At 40.0% G+C, this 22,579-nt stretch overlaps 1 protein-coding gene and 1 non-coding gene across 2 annotated transcripts; both read left to right on the plus strand.

Annotated features, from left to right (window-relative positions):
• Positions 1-602: 602 nt before the first annotated feature.
• Positions 603-15,167, plus strand: LOC116035417 (G-protein coupled receptor 22-like). The gene is made up of 2 exons (XM_031278430.2): positions 603-959; positions 12,521-15,167. The coding sequence occupies exon 2, from the start codon at positions 12,632-12,634 to the stop codon at positions 14,159-14,161; it is 1,530 nt and encodes a 509-aa protein (XP_031134290.1). The 5' UTR covers positions 603-959; positions 12,521-12,631; the 3' UTR covers positions 14,162-15,167.
• Positions 15,168-19,775: 4,608 nt separating this feature from the next.
• trnaf-gaa lies at positions 19,776-19,848 on the plus strand. The gene has a single exon. It is a non-coding gene; the product is annotated as a tRNA-Phe (tRNA).
• The last annotated feature ends 2,731 nt before the right edge of the window (positions 19,849-22,579 follow it).

Below are 22,579 nucleotides of genomic sequence, written 5' to 3' on the forward strand. Positions count from 1 at the left end.
TGGACAATTTAAAAAAAAAAAGGGATCCAAATCCATGCAACTTATGCAGTTTATTTTATTTTATACAACTTATTCCTTGTCAAAACCTGCTGCCTACATTACTCACAATGCCACAAGACCAGCACCAACTGTTAAGTCAGAATGCTTTATGTGCTAGTAGTAGATAATGTAGCCTCAAGCAGCGATGAGGACTACAGAGATCTGGTAAATGCACTTTTTTGTAACTCTACTCCAGGTGTTTTAATTTTCAAACTTGTAGTCCCCAGCTCCATCTGACATGGACTCAAGTGACATCACTTGAGGCAGTTTGTTAGATTTTGCGCATCTCCCCTTGGAGCCACAAAGTGCTTAATGTGTCTGCAGGAGGGCCACCAAACTATTTAATTTTTTCAAAAATTAAAATGTCTTAACATTAAGCCAACATATTATTAGCAAATATAAATCAGCCTATTTGTGGTCACAGCCGATAGGCTTACTGGCCTATAGGTAAGGTAGTCACACTCCATCTCTCTCCTGGGATTCAAACACTTTGAAGACCCCTGTTCTAGGCTATATAGCCTATATAAAAATGTGAATTTTCATCCACCCCATTCCGGAAAAGTTCTGACTGGGGCTTTAAAGTTCTAAAGTACCTCCTCAAAGACAAGACCAGCATCACAGACACATTTGGAGTTTTGAGCCAATTTAATCTAAATGACCTCGATACTAGATCCCTCCTCCTCTAGTCAGTCAGCTGAAGTCATCCTGACAGCACGGTCCTCTGTGCATCCAGCAGGAGCCTGAGCTCTTCCCGTCCGTCCCACTGAGCTGTGTTGCTGTCGGTGGTCCCTGGTGGAGCTGTTGCTGTTGCTGTTGCTGCTGAGCATGTGCTCGGCTGCTCCACAGGGCAGAAGGAACGCTTCCCATCAGCACACAGGTTGCAGGCATGGATCACTGAGCGCACGGCTCCGACTCAAGAGGTAAGAGTGCAGGTTTGCTAAATAATCCATTTGTTTTTTTTATTTTTATTTTGCAGCATCTCAGTTTTTGTGTGTGCAGACGTTAGTCTGAGAAAGACATTTTAGTGTAAAATTGCGCAGCCGTTTGGCAAACAGTTGGCACGCAGGTGTACCCCCACCTATCCAGTCCAACATTAACTTAAATGGCCAATTAAATAATTTTGTGTGATAGGAACGTGCACTAAAATTCACGGATATAGGCGCTGTTTAATTTGTTTTGCCTTAGTTGAACTTTTACGCAGCGTTGGCTATTCTTAATTTTTCTATAGGCCTAACGTTAAGTGTAGATATTTAACAAAATCTTTATAAACTGGAAACACTGTGTTGGTAATGCATATCATATCAAACTTAATGTGTTTATTTGATGAGAGAATGGCTACTTGCAGTGCACAGCAGCACACCGCTCTGTGTGCTGTTTGGCAGTCAGAGCTCCACGAAATATCGATTTAGCAGAGGAATCAGGGTTTTATTAGAAACCACGGGCTGTATGTGGGAGTGTGCTTGACACAGTTACGGGCTCTGAGGCTGTGTATTTCTCCCACGCTCCTGAGGGAGTTCACTGCAGTCCGCTGGAAACATCTCACCATGCATACTGCAGCCTATCAAAGATTGGTTGTCTGTTTGGATGGTGTGTGTGTGTTTGCGATGTTTTGCATTTGTGCATTTGTGTGCCAACATCTGAGGGGCCAAACATGCCTTCAAATATCTATAAAATGCCTTAAACCTCTCGTAATCTATTCTCACTGCCCGTCAGGGTCTGATAGTTGCTGATATGGTTCTATCTCCCCTTCCTTATCAGTTTTAGGTAAGAATCAATAACAACTTTAATTACATAGTTAAACCCATAGGCTGTAGTCAAGTCCACCTTTGTCGAGTCCAAGACAAGGCTAAGACCAGGACTAGTCGAGACTGAGTCAAGACCAAGTCCAAAGCGGTTCGAGTCCAAGTCAAGGCAGAGTCCAAATGAGAGACAGTCAAGACCGAGACAGAACAAAAAGAATCCTCTTCAAGAGCACTTTCTTACCTGTTCATAATTCATGTGATGTGAGAGACAGTATCTTCTATTTTAAGATGATCATTTAGCTTTATTACCATTTGTAATGATACAAAAAGCAAGTGCAGAGCAATGTAGGCTCAAAATAAAGCCATATTATTTAAGTATAACTATTTCAATTAAGTCACATAAAACTGAAGTGCAACTTCACATTTTAGATGTTATACTGGTGTAACAAGAACATTCTGGACTGCCAATGGAAAATGTAACAAATAACAAGCAACAAAGGTGTCACTAAAAAACAGTGACACGTTCCCATTCTTGAACTTATTACTTGTCCTGAAGAATTCATAGTACAAAGTGCTCGCTGACATTACGTCTGTGGACAAAATGAAACTGATTGATGCCTGATGATGGCGACCAATACCAATGCCCGTTCTTGATGGATTTTGAATGAAACTACTACGTGTTTTCTGAACAAGCATGCTTCATCAATGGTTTAGTTTTGAAGGAGGTCACTTTAGAAACAAAGCATATAGTGCTGGACTCGGTCGAGACCAACGAGACTATTGACGAGTCCAATGGCCGAGTCAGAGACAAGTCCAAGACAATAGTAAAACATAGGACTTGAGATGTTTTTCTATCAAGTACTACAGCCCTGGTTAAACCTTAATCATTCATTTATCAAAGCAGAATGAATGGCATAAGAGACCTTTGGGACTTGCCACAGGTCTGTTAAATAACCTTTAAAGTCACTACAATTATGCACAGTATACCTTAATACGAAACAGATTAAGGTATACACTAAAAGAATTTTGTTCCCTGCAGGTCTATTTTGACTTATTTCATCCAAAATGTGGTTATCAAGTTTTATCAACAATTTGATTATGATAATGTATCTGCAAAGTACAATGCACAAAAACAGGCCTATCTGGTTTCAGTTTCTCAATCTCAACTACAGTATATTTTTACGGGTTGGTTGGGAAAAACAAGCACTTTATAGTCGTCACCTTGGGTTCTGAGAAATCAGAATCAGAAAGGGTTTTATTGCCAAGTACGTTTTTTTAACACATACAAAGAATTTGTTTTGGTGTTGTTGGTGCACGTCACACATTCTCTAGATGGAATATTTAAACAATATAAGTATAGGTATAAACAATATAAGTATAAGTATATGTACACAGTATGTATTAAATGAAATTAAAAATAAAGATAGAAATAAAAAATTAAATAAAGAGCATTACAGCAGAGAGAGAACAGTGGCATGAAGAGCCTTCACTCATTTTTTAGACCAAATGTTTAATCGAGAAAATAATTGGTAGATACTTTTAAATTAAAGTTATCGTTGCTAGTATTAATGCTGGTGTTGTGTTTTGTAAAGCCCTTGTAAAGCCAGTAAAGCGAACCGTATCCAGTTTTGACAGATGGGACAATATGCTGCTCAACATTTCGGAAATGCATTCTGCCGTCACAGAATCAAATAATTCCGATTTATACTCTCGTACAATCCATATGCTGTATCATGCAGTTTCTCTCTCAGCTGTCACAAGCAACAGTGTTTTATGTCAAAGAACACAACAAATTAAAAAGAGAGATGTACAGAGGGACAAATAAAGACAATGAAAGTGAAACTAAATGCAGTAAGACACAGCAGGCGGGATTAGAATTAATCGAGAAAGGAGGGGTTGGTTGCAACAGTGTGGGGGTGGAAGAAAGAAAAAAGAATAAAAGAGAGAAGTCTTGATGAAAGCGTTTGGGTCTAAGCTGTGTCTCCTCCGCCACACCGTCCCCGTGTTCTGTGGACGGCTTTGATTGTGAACATAAAGGAAGGAAAGCAAATCCTGCTGAAGACAGAAATTGTGTAAGTGTGTGTGTGTGTGTGTGTGTGTGTGTGTGTGTGCGTGTGTGTGTCAATACAACATCATCATCCCCTCTCTTTCTTGCTGTCGCCAGCTGACACACACATGGATAAATTGTCTTCTAATTGCCTCCTTAAGTAACCATCATTTTTCATTAAATGGCTTTCTGTTGAGCATTTATCCATCTGTCGGTTGAAACACACCTTTTCTCTTTTCGCTTGTCTCCATTTCTTCCTTTCCCCCAATTGCTTCTTCCCCAAGCTTAAGTTTTCAATGGCTGACTATTTCAGGTCCATATTTCAGCTCAGCAGTAAATCATTCAGGTCGCAGGACAACACAAAGGTCCTCAGTGAGAGCCTGGAGGCTTTGCTCGAGCCTGAATTGCCCGTTGTTGGAGAGTGTCTGAATAATGGATTTGTAGTGTATTCTGGTCAATGACTAAAATGGTAATAGGTGCACTCACTCACTATATGTGCAAGTTATCTATCAGACTTCTCCTTGGTCATTTTAAGAGACACATTCATTAAAGATGAGTCTCCTATAGAAGCTGAGGGTTTGCTTGATTTTACTCTACTCTCCCTCATATTTTCCCTTTAAAGCACTCTGTATTTCTTAATATTTCATGCCGTCCAGCTTGCTTTTTACAGCTGCTCCTCCGGCCACAATTAAGGGTTGTAAAAACCCTGGACACAGGTTCAATAAACCAATCAGAATGAAGAGGACCGTTGACCCTGCTCGCACCCTTGCTGTTAACACAGCAGTGAGGGTTCAGTGTCGGGACGCAGCATGTGTTTATTTCTTTATATAGATCATAAGACATACAGTATTATATAGTATAATAGTATGTGTTGTAGAACTGGCAACTCATTTTTTTGTTTAACAAAGTTTTAAATATTTTGGAGGCCATACACAAATAAAGAACAAACAGAATATGAGTTATAGCAATCTAAACTATAATGATTCTGCAGCTATTGTGAATACTTTTCCATTTTTCAAAAGAGGATAAAGCCTGTTTTGCACATATTTGTGGAAACAGCAGCAACCCTTGAGTTTAGATTGTTCTGTCAAACCACCAGCTTTAATTTTGACAGTGTGATTATTTCAGATTGTGTGTGTGCAGTCCCAGTAGGGCTTTGCATAATCCCGTTTCCCATTATGGGTCTATATAACTATGCATACAATGGACATATTAGCCGTATAGAACTATTCATTCACATTTAAAATGCTTATTACAGTTTACATGATGATACTAATCTTGAAAATGATAAAGGTCGGAGTCATGCCACAAAGAGTTGGCCTGTTAATGGCAGACAAGCAGCTGGGAGTCAGATTCAGTGGGGATTCTTTATTCAATTCATATTTTTTTTACATTTCATCTGCTGGCAGAGAAAATAATCCCTTACATTTACAACCCTGTAATACACTCCAATGCTGCTCCAGATGATACTTTTGTCCTATCTGTATTTATTCTACAGCTACAAGAGCACTTAGACTCAGCAGGTGTCCTGTTGTACATCTGTGTGTGTGTGTGTGTGTGTGTGTGTGTGTGTGTGTGTGTGTGTGTGTGTGTGTGTGTGTGTGTGTGCACTAATGTAGTAATATGTGTATGCTGCTCTCCCAGGCCAACTGCGCCGAGGGTGAGCAGTGGCCTGCAAGTGCTTTGACTTGACATTTTGTCTCCGTCATGTCATGGTGACTGGAGAGAGTGCTCAAATAGACAGCTTATGTTTTTTACCCTTGTGCTAACACACATGCTGGTGGGTGTTGCACAGAGGGAGTATATATATATATATATATATATGTGTGTGTGTGTGTGTGTGTGTATACCTTTGTCATTACTCACCCCCTCACACTAAAGACACTCAGGTTTAAATGCTGTTCTTTCTATTCTTGTGCACTGCTTTCCTGATGAGTCATGTCTTGTTAAAATCAAGTTTCTGCCAAATTTTGTGGTGGTCCACTTTATTTCATCAACCTAACCTAACCTAAAGTAGACAAAAAAAATGTAGATAGATTCATTAAATGCCCACCATGATCATTGTGTTCATATTATTAATTTGTTTAATTAATATGTATATGTGTTCATAATCTAAATCTGCAAAGTAGCTAGTATCTAAAGCTGTCAAATAAATGAAGTGGAGTAAATAGTACAATATTTGGCCCTGAATTGTAGTGGAGTGAAAGAATAAAGTAACATAAAAATAAAGTACCATAAACATTTTAATAAGTACAGTACTTGAGTAAATGTACTTAGTTACATTCCACAACTGCATAGGTTTAACATTACAGTAATATGAACGTTATTAGTGACAGAATACAATTGAAAGGTTGGATCTGCTTAGGTTTCCACTGAGAGAGAAAAGAGTCAAATATCAAACACTTGTTGCTTGATTTGATTTAATCATGATCCTTTTTTAGTGTGGTTGATTAAAACACAATTTTCCACAGTATTCCCATGCAAATCCTACATTAAATCTGTATTCCCCATTACTATTCGTGTACCTTCAGCATTTCTATCTTCTCACTATATATCATTTTGACAACCTGTTACATCAGCTTGTCTCACAGGAATATTAAGATTATCTTCACTGTATTTTATTCTTTGTGCTGCTGCTCCGGGGGAATGCTATATGTATACATGTTATACAGTCTCTCATCACATATTTTCTGGCTTCCCTACACCAGCGGGGAAACGGTTGTAGGGCATCACCTAGATAAGTGTAGAAAGTGGTAGCTTTGGATGTGGTGTACCAGTTTGTGAATTAACCCTCCTGCTGAGGCTTTAATGCACTGTAAAGTGTTGTAATTTAAAACATTTATTTCATTTTTCCACAACTTGCAATGATTTTTTTTACATATCCCAGAATTACATTCTACAATTTGCAGCAACCAGTTCTATTGCATTCAAGTCTGACTATTGAATCATAAAACGAAACGTGAATCATTTAGGTGGAGAAGCAAAAATAGAAATTGCTGTTCCTCTTTATAAAGGATTTCACCTTTGTGGTTGTTGAACGTTGGTGTAAAACTATAGACGCATAAAGAAGTTCTTGCTTTTTAAGTTTGTTAGCAGAACCTGATGTCTACTGTTTCTGTTTCTACTGCTTCTGAATCGCTGAAAAGTTTTAATGTTCAACTTGATTATCCTGAATAACATTGACAATAAACAAAATCCCAAAGCAACAAAACAAGCATCCATAAAACAGGTTAAGAGCTGAAAGAAGATCAAAACGAAAGAGACACTCCTAACTGAATCAAAAATGAAAGATTAGGACTCAGATGTGATGTAGAAGTGCTGTACAGAATTACATGAATATGTTTACATATTGCACATGGTAATGTGCACATCTTTGCATTTTGCACAAAAAATACAGGCATCAACTGTAGATATGACCAAGATTAACATCAGTTTATTATCAAACAACAAAATGTGCCAAAGGTACAGCACACATAGCTTTTTAAAAACTGAGTGTTTTAGGGTGCATTTTGGTGAAAGCTATAGGTTGACATTATGCTAAATTTGCTTTTTTGCCAAGATTTAGATGAGAAGATGCATACCAGAGTGGTACCAAAATTCCCATCTAGCAAGCCTCTAGTGTTAGCCTCAGAAGGCTCTAAATTAAGGATTCAAACTGGAAAATGCAGATCCGTTCAGAAAACTCACATCACAAAATCACATAACTTCTTGGTTCTTGACATTATCACCTGATATTCAGTTGTTTTATGAAAATGTGTAATTGCCCACCTCCGACGACCTCATTACAATGTCAGAGGTTAAATGGAGAAGGTGTTGCTGAGATGGGGCCACTGATTAAATGCCATCTCCTTGACCTTTTCCCGGTTCTCAGTAGGGTCTAGGTGACATAATTGCCTTCTGCAAAGCTAGAAAATGGTCACACAAACAGTCACCTGGAGCACACCCTGGTGAGTGTCTTCCACTCACAGGCGACATAATTAGGAAGCCATCTTAAGAAAGGCACCTGGTTTCACACTCGTCTGCCTCCGGCTGACAGTTAGTTTTCAGCAGTGGTGGAGTTGCTTTCTCACAAGGTTTTATCTGGATTTGGAAATAAAAAAGTGCTTTGCAAAGCCTAAGATCACTCAGATTCAAAGAGGGACAACATTCTTAAAGCGTAACTCTCGCCAAAATGCAACCTAGGGTCTTTTTGTGAATGTACCCGAGTCAAACTTTCGTTTAAAAGCATATTTAGGACGGAATCGCCACTTTTAAGATTGACCGTATTTTCGTTTTTCGGTCAAATGGCCTTTTGAATGAGAGAGCTAGGGGCACTTTTATGATCGCATCAAAATAGCTATTTTTAAAACACTAAGAAGGCTCGACACAACATGAGACTTTGCTCCAAGTATGACCAGGGTCTCTACACCTTAACGAAAGCATTGAGAACATTGTTTATGTACCCAGAATTTAGTAAAAAGAAAGGTTTTGAACAACTCACCGTAGGTCTTGTTGTTTCCGGCCGCTACCACCTCGGCAGTCAAAACGAGTCGATATATGAATGCGAATGAACGGACTCCATGTGAGGCTCCTTTTTCAACTACGAGGTCAATATTGTTTTTCAATAACGACAAAACCTGAAATAATCCGTGCATTTATATGGAACTAAGCTTTAGGAGCTTTCCATCTTTACTCTCCTCCCTGTTATGTTGCATTCAGAAATTGATTGTTTTTGACTGATAAAATGGCTGCGGCCGGAAACAACAAGAGCTACGGTGATTTTGATGCTAGCATAAAAGTGCCCCATGCCTCCCATTCAAAAGGCCATTTGACCGAAAAACAAAAATATGGTAAATCTTAAAAGTGGCGATTCCGTCCTAAATATGCTTTTAAACAAAAGTTTCACTCGGGTACATTCACAAAAAGACCCTAGGTTGCATTTTGGCGAGAGTTACGCTTTAATAACAAACTTGAGGATAAAGAACAGTGTGAAACAGCCCAGTGCTCTCCAGGGTCAGACATGAGGCGCTTTGGGTCAAAGCAGGGTCATATTTATTGATATTTCACACTTCTGCTTCACATGAATGCCCTTTGCAACTCAACCGAAAGAAAAACAGAAAACCAATGTAACTGATTCTTTTCAAGTAGAAAACTTGTTACAAAAAGGTACTGTTTAAAAATCACACCAAAACTCCCTAAAAATAAAGCAAATTAGCACAGCCAAACCATTAATGCTTATATTACAGGAAAACCTGTGTATCATAGAGCTCCGGTCTCTATTCTATGACCGGATTGCTTTTCCGCTGCAATTTTAAGATTGGCAAAATATCTGTCCACTTTTTCTGTGCTTAGCATCTTACCCGTGCAGGCATCATGCTTTTCACTCAGGCAATCGTAAGTAGAGTCTTTTGGGACATAAGCGGTATGTTCTGGAGGCAACCAGGAAACCAGCAGCAGTTAGTGATGTAGGACTTTAGAGTGGAAAAAAAAGCTGCCACTCTGCCCACTGGGACATCTTGTTTACCAGGCTCCTGGCTCACACTTCTTTTCTACTTCCTTCCCTCACATTTTCTGTAATCTGTCTCAGGTTTCCAGCATGTTTTTCAGATGTCCTACTTCCAGGTGATGCATGCCTTCTTTTAAACAAGAATCCACCACTTCTCTACATTTTCGATTGACAACCCCCCTCCCTCCCCACTCCCCACTCCCCACTCCCATACCCCCTTATCTTCACTCTGCAGTTCCAGCCTCTGGTGGAAATTAGGGATGCGCTAATCTGACTTTTTCAGTCCCGATACCAATACCGATGACTGGACTTTGTGTATCTGTCGATACCTGATACCGATCTGATACTGTTGTTGAATTAATAATACACTGTATACCTTCCACTTTATACCTTCCTTCCACCATGTGGAAGAGACTAAAGGCACCAGGCTTTCCTAACTGAACATTACTTTCCTAACTAAGAGAAATAACATAGATGTAATGTATTGGATTTTTATGTATTTATACACTCAACTCTTCCAGCATGCGACACACATGCGACAGAGGGGAAAAAACTATCAAAACTGGATCGGCCCGTGGATCTATTAATTTATCTAATCCCCGATCCAGCTATTTTGTCCATATCGGGACCGATATCCAATCTTAATATCGGATCGGTGCACCACGAATGGAGCAGCTGGAAAACCTCCAAAATGAGTCAAGCAAAGTGGCTGCAGGGCTGAGCTTATGCACACCTTCAATTTTTTTTTAAAACTTTACTTTCCCCAGTATCCCTCCTTTCATTTCTTCTAATAACCCCCTGAGATAACTCTCTTTAAAAAACAGTTTTAAGCTAAACCATAAATCTGTATCTGCCCACGGTTTCCTCGCTAGCTTAAACAGTTCTGTAGAAACTTGCCTCTTGTTTCCATGACGTCTATAATTGGCTTATATTGCTTTGCTGTTGATCTTCCCTTTCCTCCCCCATTCTGCTGAACAGGAACACATGAAAGTCAACATACAAACAGACATGTTGTATGTCAGTATGTGAATTTGTTTTTGTCTCCCTTATCATTTTTGTATGGATGTAACATGTTTCAAGCTTTTTTGTAGTTCAGAGATATAACTCTACTTCTCTACCATCTCCCTGTCACTAGCATGGCATCACCAACGAGCTCAGTGTCACACACTTTGATACTATGGCACCTCTGCCAGAACTGTAGTAGGGTTTCCTTGGCAACAGAAACTGGGAGAGTCCATCGCTCAACCGAATGTCTTGTTGCCAGCAGATAAGAGTTGATCTGTTAGATCTGTAGGGTCATCAACAAATGTTTTAAACACTTGATGCTGAAATGTTCACCTTTTAATGATATTAGGGGAAAGGAAGCTGTGATTTTAATCATTCAATTGATTTCCCACAGGTGCAATCAGTAGCCACCCTCTAATCAGCTGTGTTCTGCACAGTGCACACTGCCTTTAATCCTGTGGTTGTCAATACAACAGTAAGATACTGGTGCCTGTGTACCAACAGGCTGTGTCTAACAGCTATAACAAAAAAGCACGACAAAAGTCATCAATGACCTGCGAGCTGCAGCACTGAATGACAGCAGTCTAGTTGTTGGTTGATATTTAATTGAAGTCAACAAATAGTTTTTTTTTGTCCTCCATTTAATGCCATTGTTACTAAAGAATAAGTTAGAGCCACCACCCTTAATCACCACAACCAGAATTCAAAACGGGGACACAGGGCAACGTGGCTGCAGTGTCAAATGTTTACTTCCTCCATAACCTCCCTAACTTTAGTGCAACAGCGTGCTGCGTCTGATGTCATTGTTATTGTTCCCACAAACAGTTCCCACTGGAATCTGATACAGGCCACATTTTAAAAGGTCATGTGAACAGCCAAACAAAAAAATCGGATCTGAGCAAAAAATCCGAATTAAGCATTAAGACTTGCGGTGTGAACGTAGCCCATGTTTGGCCGTGCGTAATGTACAGTATATAGCTAGAGTCGTAACGTAAATAGTTTAGCAATAGCTAGTTTAAAGTAGCTAGCCTAGCTCTTTCAAAACAACACACATATGCCTACCACCACCTCTTAAGATCACTTTGATCACTAAAGATCAGTTTGTTTTATCAGCACACAAATATGAAATATGAAAACAACAATTTGTCGTGGCGTCGTGAGTGGTGTAACTAATTCTGTTTCTGGACCAATAACACTGTTGCTACAGTGAGTTTTTTGGTCAACCAACGGAGATGCTGCACAGACAGTATGTGCTTGGCAGACAGATTGTTGTTTGTCAAGAAATAGTTACAGCATGTACAGGAACTCCCCCTAAAAGCATGTTTACATTTTTATTTGTGTTCATATTAAACAAACAAGATATGTTGGTGAGCTTTTGAAGTGCTGATGGACATATTTTTTTAAACTTTGGACAACTTTGTTGTACCTGTTTTTAATCACATAAATCTCCCTGAAATCTGCTTTATATCTGCTTTATGATTGATGTTTACCTTTGGTTTATTCTGCAGATATACCTTGATGTCCTTCCACAGTATATTTAGTGAATTAACTCTTCAGATGTGACGCTGTCGCTGATACAAAAATGAATTAACTCAGTTTGGCTGAAACATTCCAACACTTATGTTATAAATATACTCTTTTGGCAGTAGAGGTATTTCACATAAATCATGTAGTCTGCTACAGCTGGCAGACTAGAGATCGTAACCAATTTTTTGTGTCCGTTGCTGAATGTGTTGTTTTTACTGATCCACTGAGAGGGCAGTTGATTGGTCTGATTACTTATCTTCATTCAAAAGCCCATTCCCCTGAGCTCCAGTACACATACTGATGGCCTATTGTGGCGGCCTGCGGTTCTAACAGCCTGTGTGCAGGTCTCAGGCTGTGGCTGAGCCTAAATGGTAATCAGGCATACTGATAGGAGACAGATTGAAGGCTGGATTGATGCATAATGCAGCACCTGTTCAATCTGCAGACGCTGGATGATATATGCATATTTATAACAATCAATCTATAGATAGATAGATAAATAGATAGATAGATAGATAGATAGATAGATAGATAGATAGATAGATAGATATTCTTCTTTTGGTCAACATGGGTCTGTTTTGACTTTTCTATCCAAAGTAATGTTGAGATGTCTGACATGCTTTCTCCTCAACATTTCATTTCTCATCTGTCTGAATTGTGTTCCTGTCTTCCCAGCGCTGTCACCAAGCTGTTATTCATCCCTGCATCATGGAGGCTCAGCCTGGTGCATCATGGGAGCTCATCAACAGTGTGACAGATACAATATATGAGGGCTGAGAGGTCGTCATGGAGACTGACAGCTACACCCCAGGCCCAGCCTCCAGTGACTGGCTCGGGACGGTGGCCAGCCTGGAGGGAATGGGAGTCCTTCAGGAGCATGAAGGAGGGGGCTTGCCCAGCAGCCCGGCATCCTGGTACACGCCATACTCGCTGGGCTTCCAGGTGTCGCTCACCTCCTTCCTCATGCTGGAGCTAGTGTTGGGTTTCAGCAGCAACCTGACGGTGCTGGTGCTCTACTTCTCTCAATCCAATTTAGTGGACTCGGTGAGCAATATGGTGACTGTCAATCTGCATGTGCTGGATGTGGCTGTGTGTGTGCTGTGTCTGCCCATCACTCTGGTGATTGTGCTGCTGCCTCCAGGACCAAACCTGGCCCTGCTCTGCTGCTTCCACGAGGCATGTGTCACCTTTGCCAGCATATCCACAGCCATCAACATCCTGGTCATCAGCTTGGACCGATATGACATCTCAGTGCGGCCTGCCAACAGGCTGCTGACCACACATAGAGCAACGCTGCTCCTGGCTGCCGTTTGGGTCACCTCGGTAGCTGTGTTTTTTATCCCATTCTTAGAGGTGCAGTGGTCCAGTGGAGAAGGAGCAGAGGAGAGAGGGAAGGTGACACGCTTGTCGTTGTCCTCACATGGTATCAGTTCCACTGTGGTGCCAGCGTGGCGTAACCAGACACTGCTCTGTGTTGGCGGGCAGGACTACCACACAGGCCTGGGTATGCATTTCCATCTTATCCTGCAGGTACCCATCTTCTTCACCACAGTGGCAGTCATGCTGTTTACCTACTCCAGAATTTTGAGGGCTTTAAACATCCGCATTGGCTCCCACATGAAGAAGGGCCAGCAGTTCAGGGGGCCCCACAAGAGACAGAAAAAAAAGGCGGGGCTCAGAATGAATAATAATGGTGGGGAGGTAGGAGGGGAGCAGTGCACCACAGATGGTACTAAACAGCTCAGCCATCCTCCCCTCATCCCTTCCTCCTCCCCCACCCCCACAGCTACCTCCCCGCCTGCGCTGTCTTCTTCTGCTCCACTAGTCACCTCTGACACAGGCGCTGTGACCGCAATGCCCACCACGAGCGTCCAGGCCTCTGTGTCGGCCATCATTGCCCTGAGGCGGGCAGTGCGGCGACACAGGGATCGACGCGAGAGGCAGAGGCGGGTGTTCAAGATGTCCCTCATCATTATCACCACCTTTCTGGGCTGTTGGGCCCCCCTCTCTGTGACCAACATGCTTATCCTGGGAATAGGCCCTAGTGAGGCCCTGGTCAGCCTACGCCTCTGGTTCTTAGCCCTGGCCTACGGCACAACTGTCTCCCACCCTCTGCTCTACGCTTTCACCCGACAGAAGCTACGCCGTGCGCTCCGTGCTAAGGTTAAGAAAAGGGTGGTGTCCCTGCTCCAGGTAGACCCTTCACCAGGGGGCACCATCATACACAACTCCTGGGTGGAGAACAGAAAAAGCAGCCGGCAGGTGCGGCTGGAAGCAAGCAAAGGTACTGACCGCTGCTTAGCAGAGGTCCTCTGAGACTGACACACATGGGCCAGGCTAGTACAATTAAAAAGCAGGATAGAGTCGCAGGTGTGTTCTATTATGAAACTCACTGGTGCATGAAGCCAGTATGTGAAAAAAAACATTTCCACCTCTGGGAGATGTTTAAATGTAACCACCAGCAGAAAGCCCATGCTAAACACAGCTAATGTTCACCTCAGGCATCAGTGAGAGCAGGATGTTGTCGTCACTGTAGTGCACACAGCCTCTGCTGCTGAAGAAAATCATACAACAGCAAACACAAAACTGTATATAATTTGCACTCTTTCAAATTGTGAAGTCTGTTTACAAATTGAGTTGTATAATAGAGCACTATCATAGTGGTGCTTACCAAACTGCTCCAAAGAATGTGTTTAGCAGCAGATAAACTGGTCTGCCACCCACTCAAATGCCCCAAGGCAGCTTTAAAATAAACATTGACACTTCGAACAAATAAATACTTATCAAACTCTTTGAACGTATTTAATATTGTCTCTGTCTTAGTTCTGCTGTGATGGTGTATGTGTATTTTGAACTAAAAAGAGATCATGCTGGATATTCACAAGCAAGACACAGCGATGATAGAATGATAAGATGTAAATGTTTCCGGGTGTAGGAGGGGAACAAGTCAGAGAACAATTAAAGGCTAGTGTGAATTATTAAATGCAGTTTTGCTTTAGCATAAGTAGTTACTAAACTCTCAATGTTACAGTGTTTACATAAAATCTTGCAATGCTCTTTCATATAAATGCAACTCTTTTGCTCTTAAATTTGTATCATATGGTGCAATGTCTTATTGATGTTTTGCATATACTGCTTGGAGAAGGTAAGCACATTGATTAAAGGCCATAGTTTGACATTTTGGGAAATAGGCTCATTGGCATTCTTGCAGAGAATTAGATGAGAAGATTGATACCACGGTTGTGTGTACAATCAATATGAAGCTTCAGCCAACAGCTTAGCTTAGCACAAAAATTTTGTCAATTTAAAAGATAAGAATTTTGCAAGTAAAGAAAGTCAGTTTTCCGTAGTATCACTGTTGTGTGAAACAGCTAAGTAAGCTACATATCCCGTCTAGCTAGCTAGCTAGCTAGCATAGATCTGTTCTACAACACATGTAACATTATCTTACCTGATGTGTTTTATCCCGTGTCTTTTTATCAGCCGGGAAGCAAAAGAACAAGTAAGACCTGTTGCTTGTATCAGTAACATTACATTCCTGTACAAAACACACCGGCATCGTAGCTTTAGCGAGACGTCACTCATGCGACTTTGGGGTGAGTAGTCTTCCATTCTTATACTTCAACAGTTTTACAAGAAACTGAGACTGCAAATTATCTTTTAAATTGGCAAACATATGTGTAGCTATATCATGGCTCAATTCAAACGGGATAAAAAAGTTATTTCTCTCTCCCCATTGAGTTTAGTTTATTTATGGAAGGGGACAGCGCAAATTAATAAAACACATGATTTCCCATGGGTTAAAAAAGCCAGAATTAGGCTATTTTTCATCTGTAGTCCCCTGCCTTCGATGTTAAAAAAGGCTTTTTAAAATACAAAAAAACAACTCAAGCAAAACAAAACTTAGCATTAAGCGTCACAGAGACAGAAAACAACAAAACAAAGTACAACACACAACTTAGCATAAAACAAGACACAACACAAAAACAGAAAGATATACAACAAGGCAAAAACAACAGGGTATAAAGCAGGGGTGGCCAACCAGTTAGGTATAAAGAGCCACAAAAAAAAACGCACCATAGCAAAAAGCCACACAACACATGCACGTCCACACTACAACAGCAACAGTGTCTTCCAGATCTAATGACAGTCATAATACATAGCAGGTTTCATAGTTTTTTTTCTCACTTAGATTGACTCAGTGGGAAACCTGACAGTCTTTGTTATCCACAATCCCTTTCAGGTCTTGCTTGAACTCGGTTGTGGCCACTCGAAGCAACTCTCTCACTCATTTGTCACTAGAGGGGCTTTCAAACAATCGGATTCAGCAGTGAAAGGGTTAACGAGGAAGGTGATCTGTGGCCGCTGTTTTTCCTCAGGTTGCAGAATCTGTCCTCAAAACTCTGCTGCATTATTTTCCATTTTAAAATAATTGGCAAATGTATTGGCAGTATTGGCAGATGCATTCAAATGTGTTTTTTTTTAACTTATCTGAAATACTGTATGTTTCAGAAAAGTTAAAAACAACAATCAACCAATGAAACAGCCCCCAGCCACACAGGAAGAGCCTCACAGGAGCAGGCAAAGAGCCGCATACGGCTCAAGAGCCACAGGTTCGCCACCCCTGGTATAAAGTGAAATATATAAATTAGAACAGACACAACCATTAAGAACAATAAAAGCAGTATTAAACTAGGGGGAAACAATAAGTAAAATTCATATATGTTGACTCAAACTAACAGAATAATAAATAGACTACATTCACATTCACATTCACTACAGTACATGTCCGTTCCCCCCCCAAAAATAAGGTCCAATGGTGGTCCACCAGAAGGGGAGGGACTTCGCCTCTCTATGTCAATAATGCTTCAATTTACATTTCTATTAGAAATCTGCGACTATTGGACTAGTTGCTTACCTTTTTCAGTAATGTAAGCATTATCTGGTGATGCGGGTAGAGCTGAAGGGGGCACGGGTTACCATGGTTACATGTCTCCAACGGGCAAGAGCTCTCAGAAAGTGACATGGTAATTACAGCTCAGTGCATCCTAAAAGATACATGGGTTACTGTTAATTCACACAAAGTATGTTGAACAATAGTATACATATTAAGTACGTACTGATACTATGCGATTTCAGACACAGCCATGTATGCACACATGAGAGTGCTATCAAACGTCTCATCTAACTCTTTTAGCAATGCCTCTTTGCCCAAACTGCTAACTACTGCTAATAGTAAAAAAAAGAAATCTATTTAATGATTTATTAAATGTTGACAGAATGATGTGGTAAAGTCAGCTGGCTGTGCTGAAGTAGCTATGATACTGTAAAATAGACAGATGAAGGAGAAATAACAGGAAAACCTTTTAATATAATGCAGTCCAGTGCATCACCAAAAATGACAATCTTAAAAATAACCGTTGAGTTCAATCAACACCTCTCTGACACATTCTCAAAACAAAAAGGATACTTACAACCTTAAAAAAAAACTAGTATTCATTGCAGGTCAATTGTTTTGGATTGCATTATATTTAATTTTCCACTGTGGTTTAGTTTGGGGTTTTGGCATACTATAAAGCATGCATTACTCCTTTGAAATAACAATAATGTACATGTTGTAAATATTGACCAGATTAAAATGTATTTCATGTGAAATCAGCAGTACAAGTCACTTGGTCTGTATGTGATTATAGACTGACTTTTCTAGATTTAGAGTGTTTCAGTTGCAGCTGGCTCATCCAAACATGTGGTCCCATGGGTCAACTCAACCTGTCACTACAGCCGAGCACTAACAGATTGTAGGATTTTTGATAGGACTTGTGTTCCCTGTTCTGATGATGTACACACACTGGGGATCATTTCAGAGGTTGTGTAATATATGACACACACAATTGATGTGTTCTTGAATGTAAACACATGAAAACAATATATATTATACTGTATGTACACCAAGAATATGCTATCTTTATAAGTTTTCTTCATGGTGTTGTTTTTATGTGAATGTATCACCATGCTATGTTGAATTATATGAATAAAAATGAAATACTGAAGTCTGTATTTGATGCCTTCGTTTGTATGCTTTCTGCGATGAGTTTGTGGATTGCAAAAAAATATATATATACTGTATATATATGCAAACAATATTGTGATAACTGCATTTTGCCACATAAAGACTTTGACTTACGATGAAACCTACTGTGAAGGGAACAGCATGAGGACAATGTACACCCTGTCCATATAGCTCACATGATTAATCCCCTGGTACCGGAAGGGACACAGTGATATACTGCTGAGCTAAAGAACATCACGTTCTCCATAGACACAAGCACATTGTTGCAATAAATAAACATATAGGATACTCATGTTTATTTATTGTGATTCTATGAGGTCTGTTTTAAAAATGGACTGCAAGTTGCGTACGATTGTGCACTTATAACAATCAGAAAGTAGGCAATAATATAGTGTGTAGGTGGTACAATTTGTATGTTAATTTTAGCATTATCATGTCACTGTTGGCATCGTGAAAGCAAACTTCACTGTTGAACTGGCTTTATGCTTTCTGATGAGAAGCCATCCTTTACTGTTTCAAGTGGGTGCACCCATGTTCAGTATGGGTGCCCTCAGTAGGCACTGACTGAGCACCTCCAGTAGCCTACCTGCAGTGTTCATGCCATGCTCCTCCCAGAGAGCTATAGTGAACGCATTAGTTGATAAGCTGCCAGCATGCTGTTTGAAAACTTGGGCTTTTTGTTGCGTGGGAGGGAGGCGATACAGACCTCTGCAGAATGGGAAAAAGAAGGTCATCCATGTGGGATGAAGCCTGCTGGGCAAAGTAATTCAGCAGCACTCAAACCTATCGAAAACATACTGGCTCCCGCTATAGTTTTGATGATTTTTGCATTTTGATATAATTTTAGTTAAAATCAATTAACATTTAAATCCTGTAAATCAAATCGCTTCATTTGTCTCTGTCGCGTAAGCTGCCGACTTTCCTCCGTGGTTTTCGAGAGGTAAAACAAACAGGCCACAGCTACAAGTTTGGATGGTTTTTACATTTTAATATAATTTAAAAACAAATAACATTATAATTCCACCACAGTTTTTCTGAGAAAAAAAAAATTGTTAGCTCTTTAGACATTCATTTAACCATACCTGCCAGCACTTTTTTCCCGGGTTTCTCCCGTTTTTTGCCCTATCTCCCGGACCCCTCCCGGTTTGTTATTTCTCCCGGGAAACTCCCGTAATTTGCATGGCCCAAACTCCTTTATAAATAATCGGACCAATATGTTTGTCTAATGTTGACCAGTTGCCATACCTTGTATGAAATGCATCCTATTCACACAATCCACACACCATATACAGTTTTCAACCCGTTTGTCACCTCAACTTGGCAACTATAACCCAGTTGCGCAGTTGATTTCTGCGCAAGCTTCGCGGAAAGTTCAGACCCGAAAGCGAGCCGATTAAAATGGCAGGTGAAGGCGGTGTTCCCGCAAAGAAATCGAAATATAGCTGAATATTGCAACAATTTACATGCAATTTACCGTCATATCCACCACCTCCACGCTTTTCTAAGGTGTGTCGCATTGATTTTAATGTAGCACACGACTTTACCCAGCACATTAAAACACAGCGGCACCATCGCGCAGAAGAGGCACATAGGCGATTTCATCCTTCATCACGAAAAGACAAGGTAAGGTTAGGTATAACGAAAACAAACAGGCCACAGCTACAAGTTTGGATGATTTTTACATTTTAATATAATTTCAAATTCAGGTAAAATAAAAATAATAATAATAATAATAATTTCAAAACTTTATAATTCCAACACAGTTTTTCTGAGAAAAAAATGTTAGCTCTTTAGACAATCGTTTTAAAGTTGAACCTACGGTATAATAATACTTACACATTTCAGCTGGTAGCTACGCAAGCCGAAATAGCTCAGTTGGGAGAGCGTTAGACTGAAGATCTAAAGGTCCCTGGTTCGATCCCGGGTTTCGGCAGTAGTCTTTTAATGCAAAAAGAACACCGTTATGCCGTTTAGATCATAATGTCACAACCTTAAGGTCACAAAACAAAGACATAAACGTTTGAGTTTCAAATCAAATGCAAGGCTAAATACAAGTAAACAGTATTCAAACAGATCTCAACTTCACACTACACCATGTTAGTCATCAACCTACTATAGCTCAGTGCTTATCATACACTGTCCACAGCAAAACATAGGAAACATTTATTTATCTTGTTCCAGAATGTGAAAACCGATTTAGATTTAAAAAACATTTCAGAGTAGAGTTTGAAATTAACACACACATTGAATTTAATAGAAAGAGATGAGAGAATTAAACTCAAAGGTCACGTGCAGAGACCTAAGTGTGTAACTTTGGGTTCAACATTGGGGGGGGGGTTGAGATCTCCACTTTTGAGCAAAATTGAAATTTTGAGCATATCAAACACTTCATTTTCCGCATTCTGGTGAATTTTTCTGCAACAATTTTTGCCTTTTCTGCATCAACTTATGGTGCAAATGTCTTTATTTATGGAAAGGAAATTATAATAGTTTTTTTTGGGGAGTTGCACTGGCCAGTTTTGATTATTGGGGGGGGTTGTAACTGACAACACTGTGAAACCAGGGTCACAAACTGTTTACAAACAGAAGCACAATATGTACAGGCAAAACTCCCAACCTCACCCTGATGTCCAAAACTGGAAGTCAGTGACACTGACTGAAAAATCAGTCAAAAAAAAGATGAAAAACCATGTGGGGTTATGATTGGTAATGTAACAGCACACACACACACACACACACACACACACACACACACACACACACACACAGAAGATCCCGTTTTTTTTGTAAATTCATTGACATATTTAAATGAAGTCTATGAATTATGACACAAATTATGAATCAAATAAAATGTATTTATGTATGCCTGTATTATAAACAACTTCCGATAAAGCCGCTTATTGTGTTGTTGCTGTGAATACGTCTCTGTTCAAGGAACAAATACTCTGGGCTATATTTTTATTCTTTGCATGGCTTACTTGTGTATAGTATGCCGATTTTATAACAGCAAAGGATTTGTATTGGTGAACGCTAAAAGGGTACTGTAAGTAGTACTGAAAGGAAGTGGGAAACCCCACTGTGAGGCAAACAGCATGATTACAATGTACAGTACTACTGTGCATTAGAAGCTCATATGATGATGCATGAGCTGGAAGGCCGCTGGGCTGTTCAGTGCTCTTCAAAACAACCAGACAATGTTGGAGTGAATTTAGACACCCTAAAACAGTTATGATAAACCGAATCACTGTTTGAATATCATCAGCTCAGACCCTTCATTGGTTAGTGAAAATGCCTACAAATATAATTATGGCCTCTCTGCCCTTAGTTCAACATCTGCCACACATGCTGCCTGCATCTGCTGGCTCTTGCATCATGACTGACCTCTTCCATGATGGACTCCATGCAACCATGATGTCTGGCTAACTGTGGACCACAGTCTTTCCCCAGCCTGTCAAAGACACCCTCAGATTTGAACTTTATGATTTGAACATCATAACTTGCACAAGTACAGCTCAAGGTAAATGTTGGGGTTGCTCTGATAAATGTAATAGATGTTTACGAAAGATGTTTTGGGTCACGACTTAGAAAGTTCACTATTATTATTATTATTATTATTATTATTATTATTATTATTACACATACGGATGTGTTTCAAATCAATGCTGTTGTTCCTTGCCCTGTTTGATTATAAAGCAGCTGTGTAAATAATGATATAAATAGCTGTGTGTAGTGTTGTTACTATGGAAATATAATTAAATCGATTTTATTTCTATGGTTGTTGTCACTGTGTGTTCCAGTAGCTTATCAATCAAACTGGGGAGTATCATATGAGAGATGGCTTGAGCACTATAAGAGCTAACTCAAACATTAAACTTGATTTCAACATCATCATGTCTGACTTTGGGTGCAGTGCACTGGCATCTAAAACCCAACACTCCTCATGAAAGCCAAGATTAAACAATGAGACAAAGGGGTGTGTGTGTGTGTGTGTGTGTGTGTGTGTGTGTGTGTGTGTGTGTGTGTGTGTGTGTGTGTGTGTGTGTGTGTGTGTGTGTGTGTGTGTGAATTTGCATGAGTCAATGCACATCCATGTGGGTTTTGTAAAACCCTTAACGTTACCCTAAACATGCAGTTTATAGTACTACCAGCATATTACAACACACTGAAAGAACAGAAGCGTAGCCACACATATCACATCCACATGTTCCACAGGTAATGTTAAAAGTATTTCGGCAGCACTTACGCTTAAAACAAATAGGCCACAGCTAATAGTTTTGATATTTTTTGCATTTTAAAGGCAGGTTGTCTCATTAGAATTCCAATGAGACTGAAACCTGTAAGGGGACTGAAGAGGGAAAGTTACATAGTATGCCTTTGATATATGTTAAAATCAAACACAGTTTTCTTGAGAAAAAAATAATAACGTAATATAATTTAATCTAGGCTATCTAATTTTGACGATTTATAAACCTACAGTAGCTATAGATCAAGGGCACCTCTGCGGTTATAATCCAACATTGCACCCAACAAGTTAGTAGCCTATGCAAACCGAAATCGCCCTCGGCGAATCACATCGCGAGTTCAATCATTGGATTAACAGTGGTGTGGCGTGTTCAATCTTTCGCCAGTAAATCAAAGGTCTAAATCAATAATTTGACAACCAA

The sequence above is a fragment of the Sander lucioperca genome, chromosome 6 (genome assembly GCF_008315115.2).
Source record: "Sander lucioperca isolate FBNREF2018 chromosome 6, SLUC_FBN_1.2, whole genome shotgun sequence".
Classification (NCBI taxonomy): domain Eukaryota; kingdom Metazoa; phylum Chordata; class Actinopteri; order Perciformes; family Percidae; genus Sander; species Sander lucioperca.

Coding starts and splice junctions, on each gene's coding strand:
- LOC116035417 (XM_031278430.2), top strand. CDS start 12,632: ATGGAGACTGACAGCTACACCCCAGGCCCAGCCTCCAGTGACTGGCTC.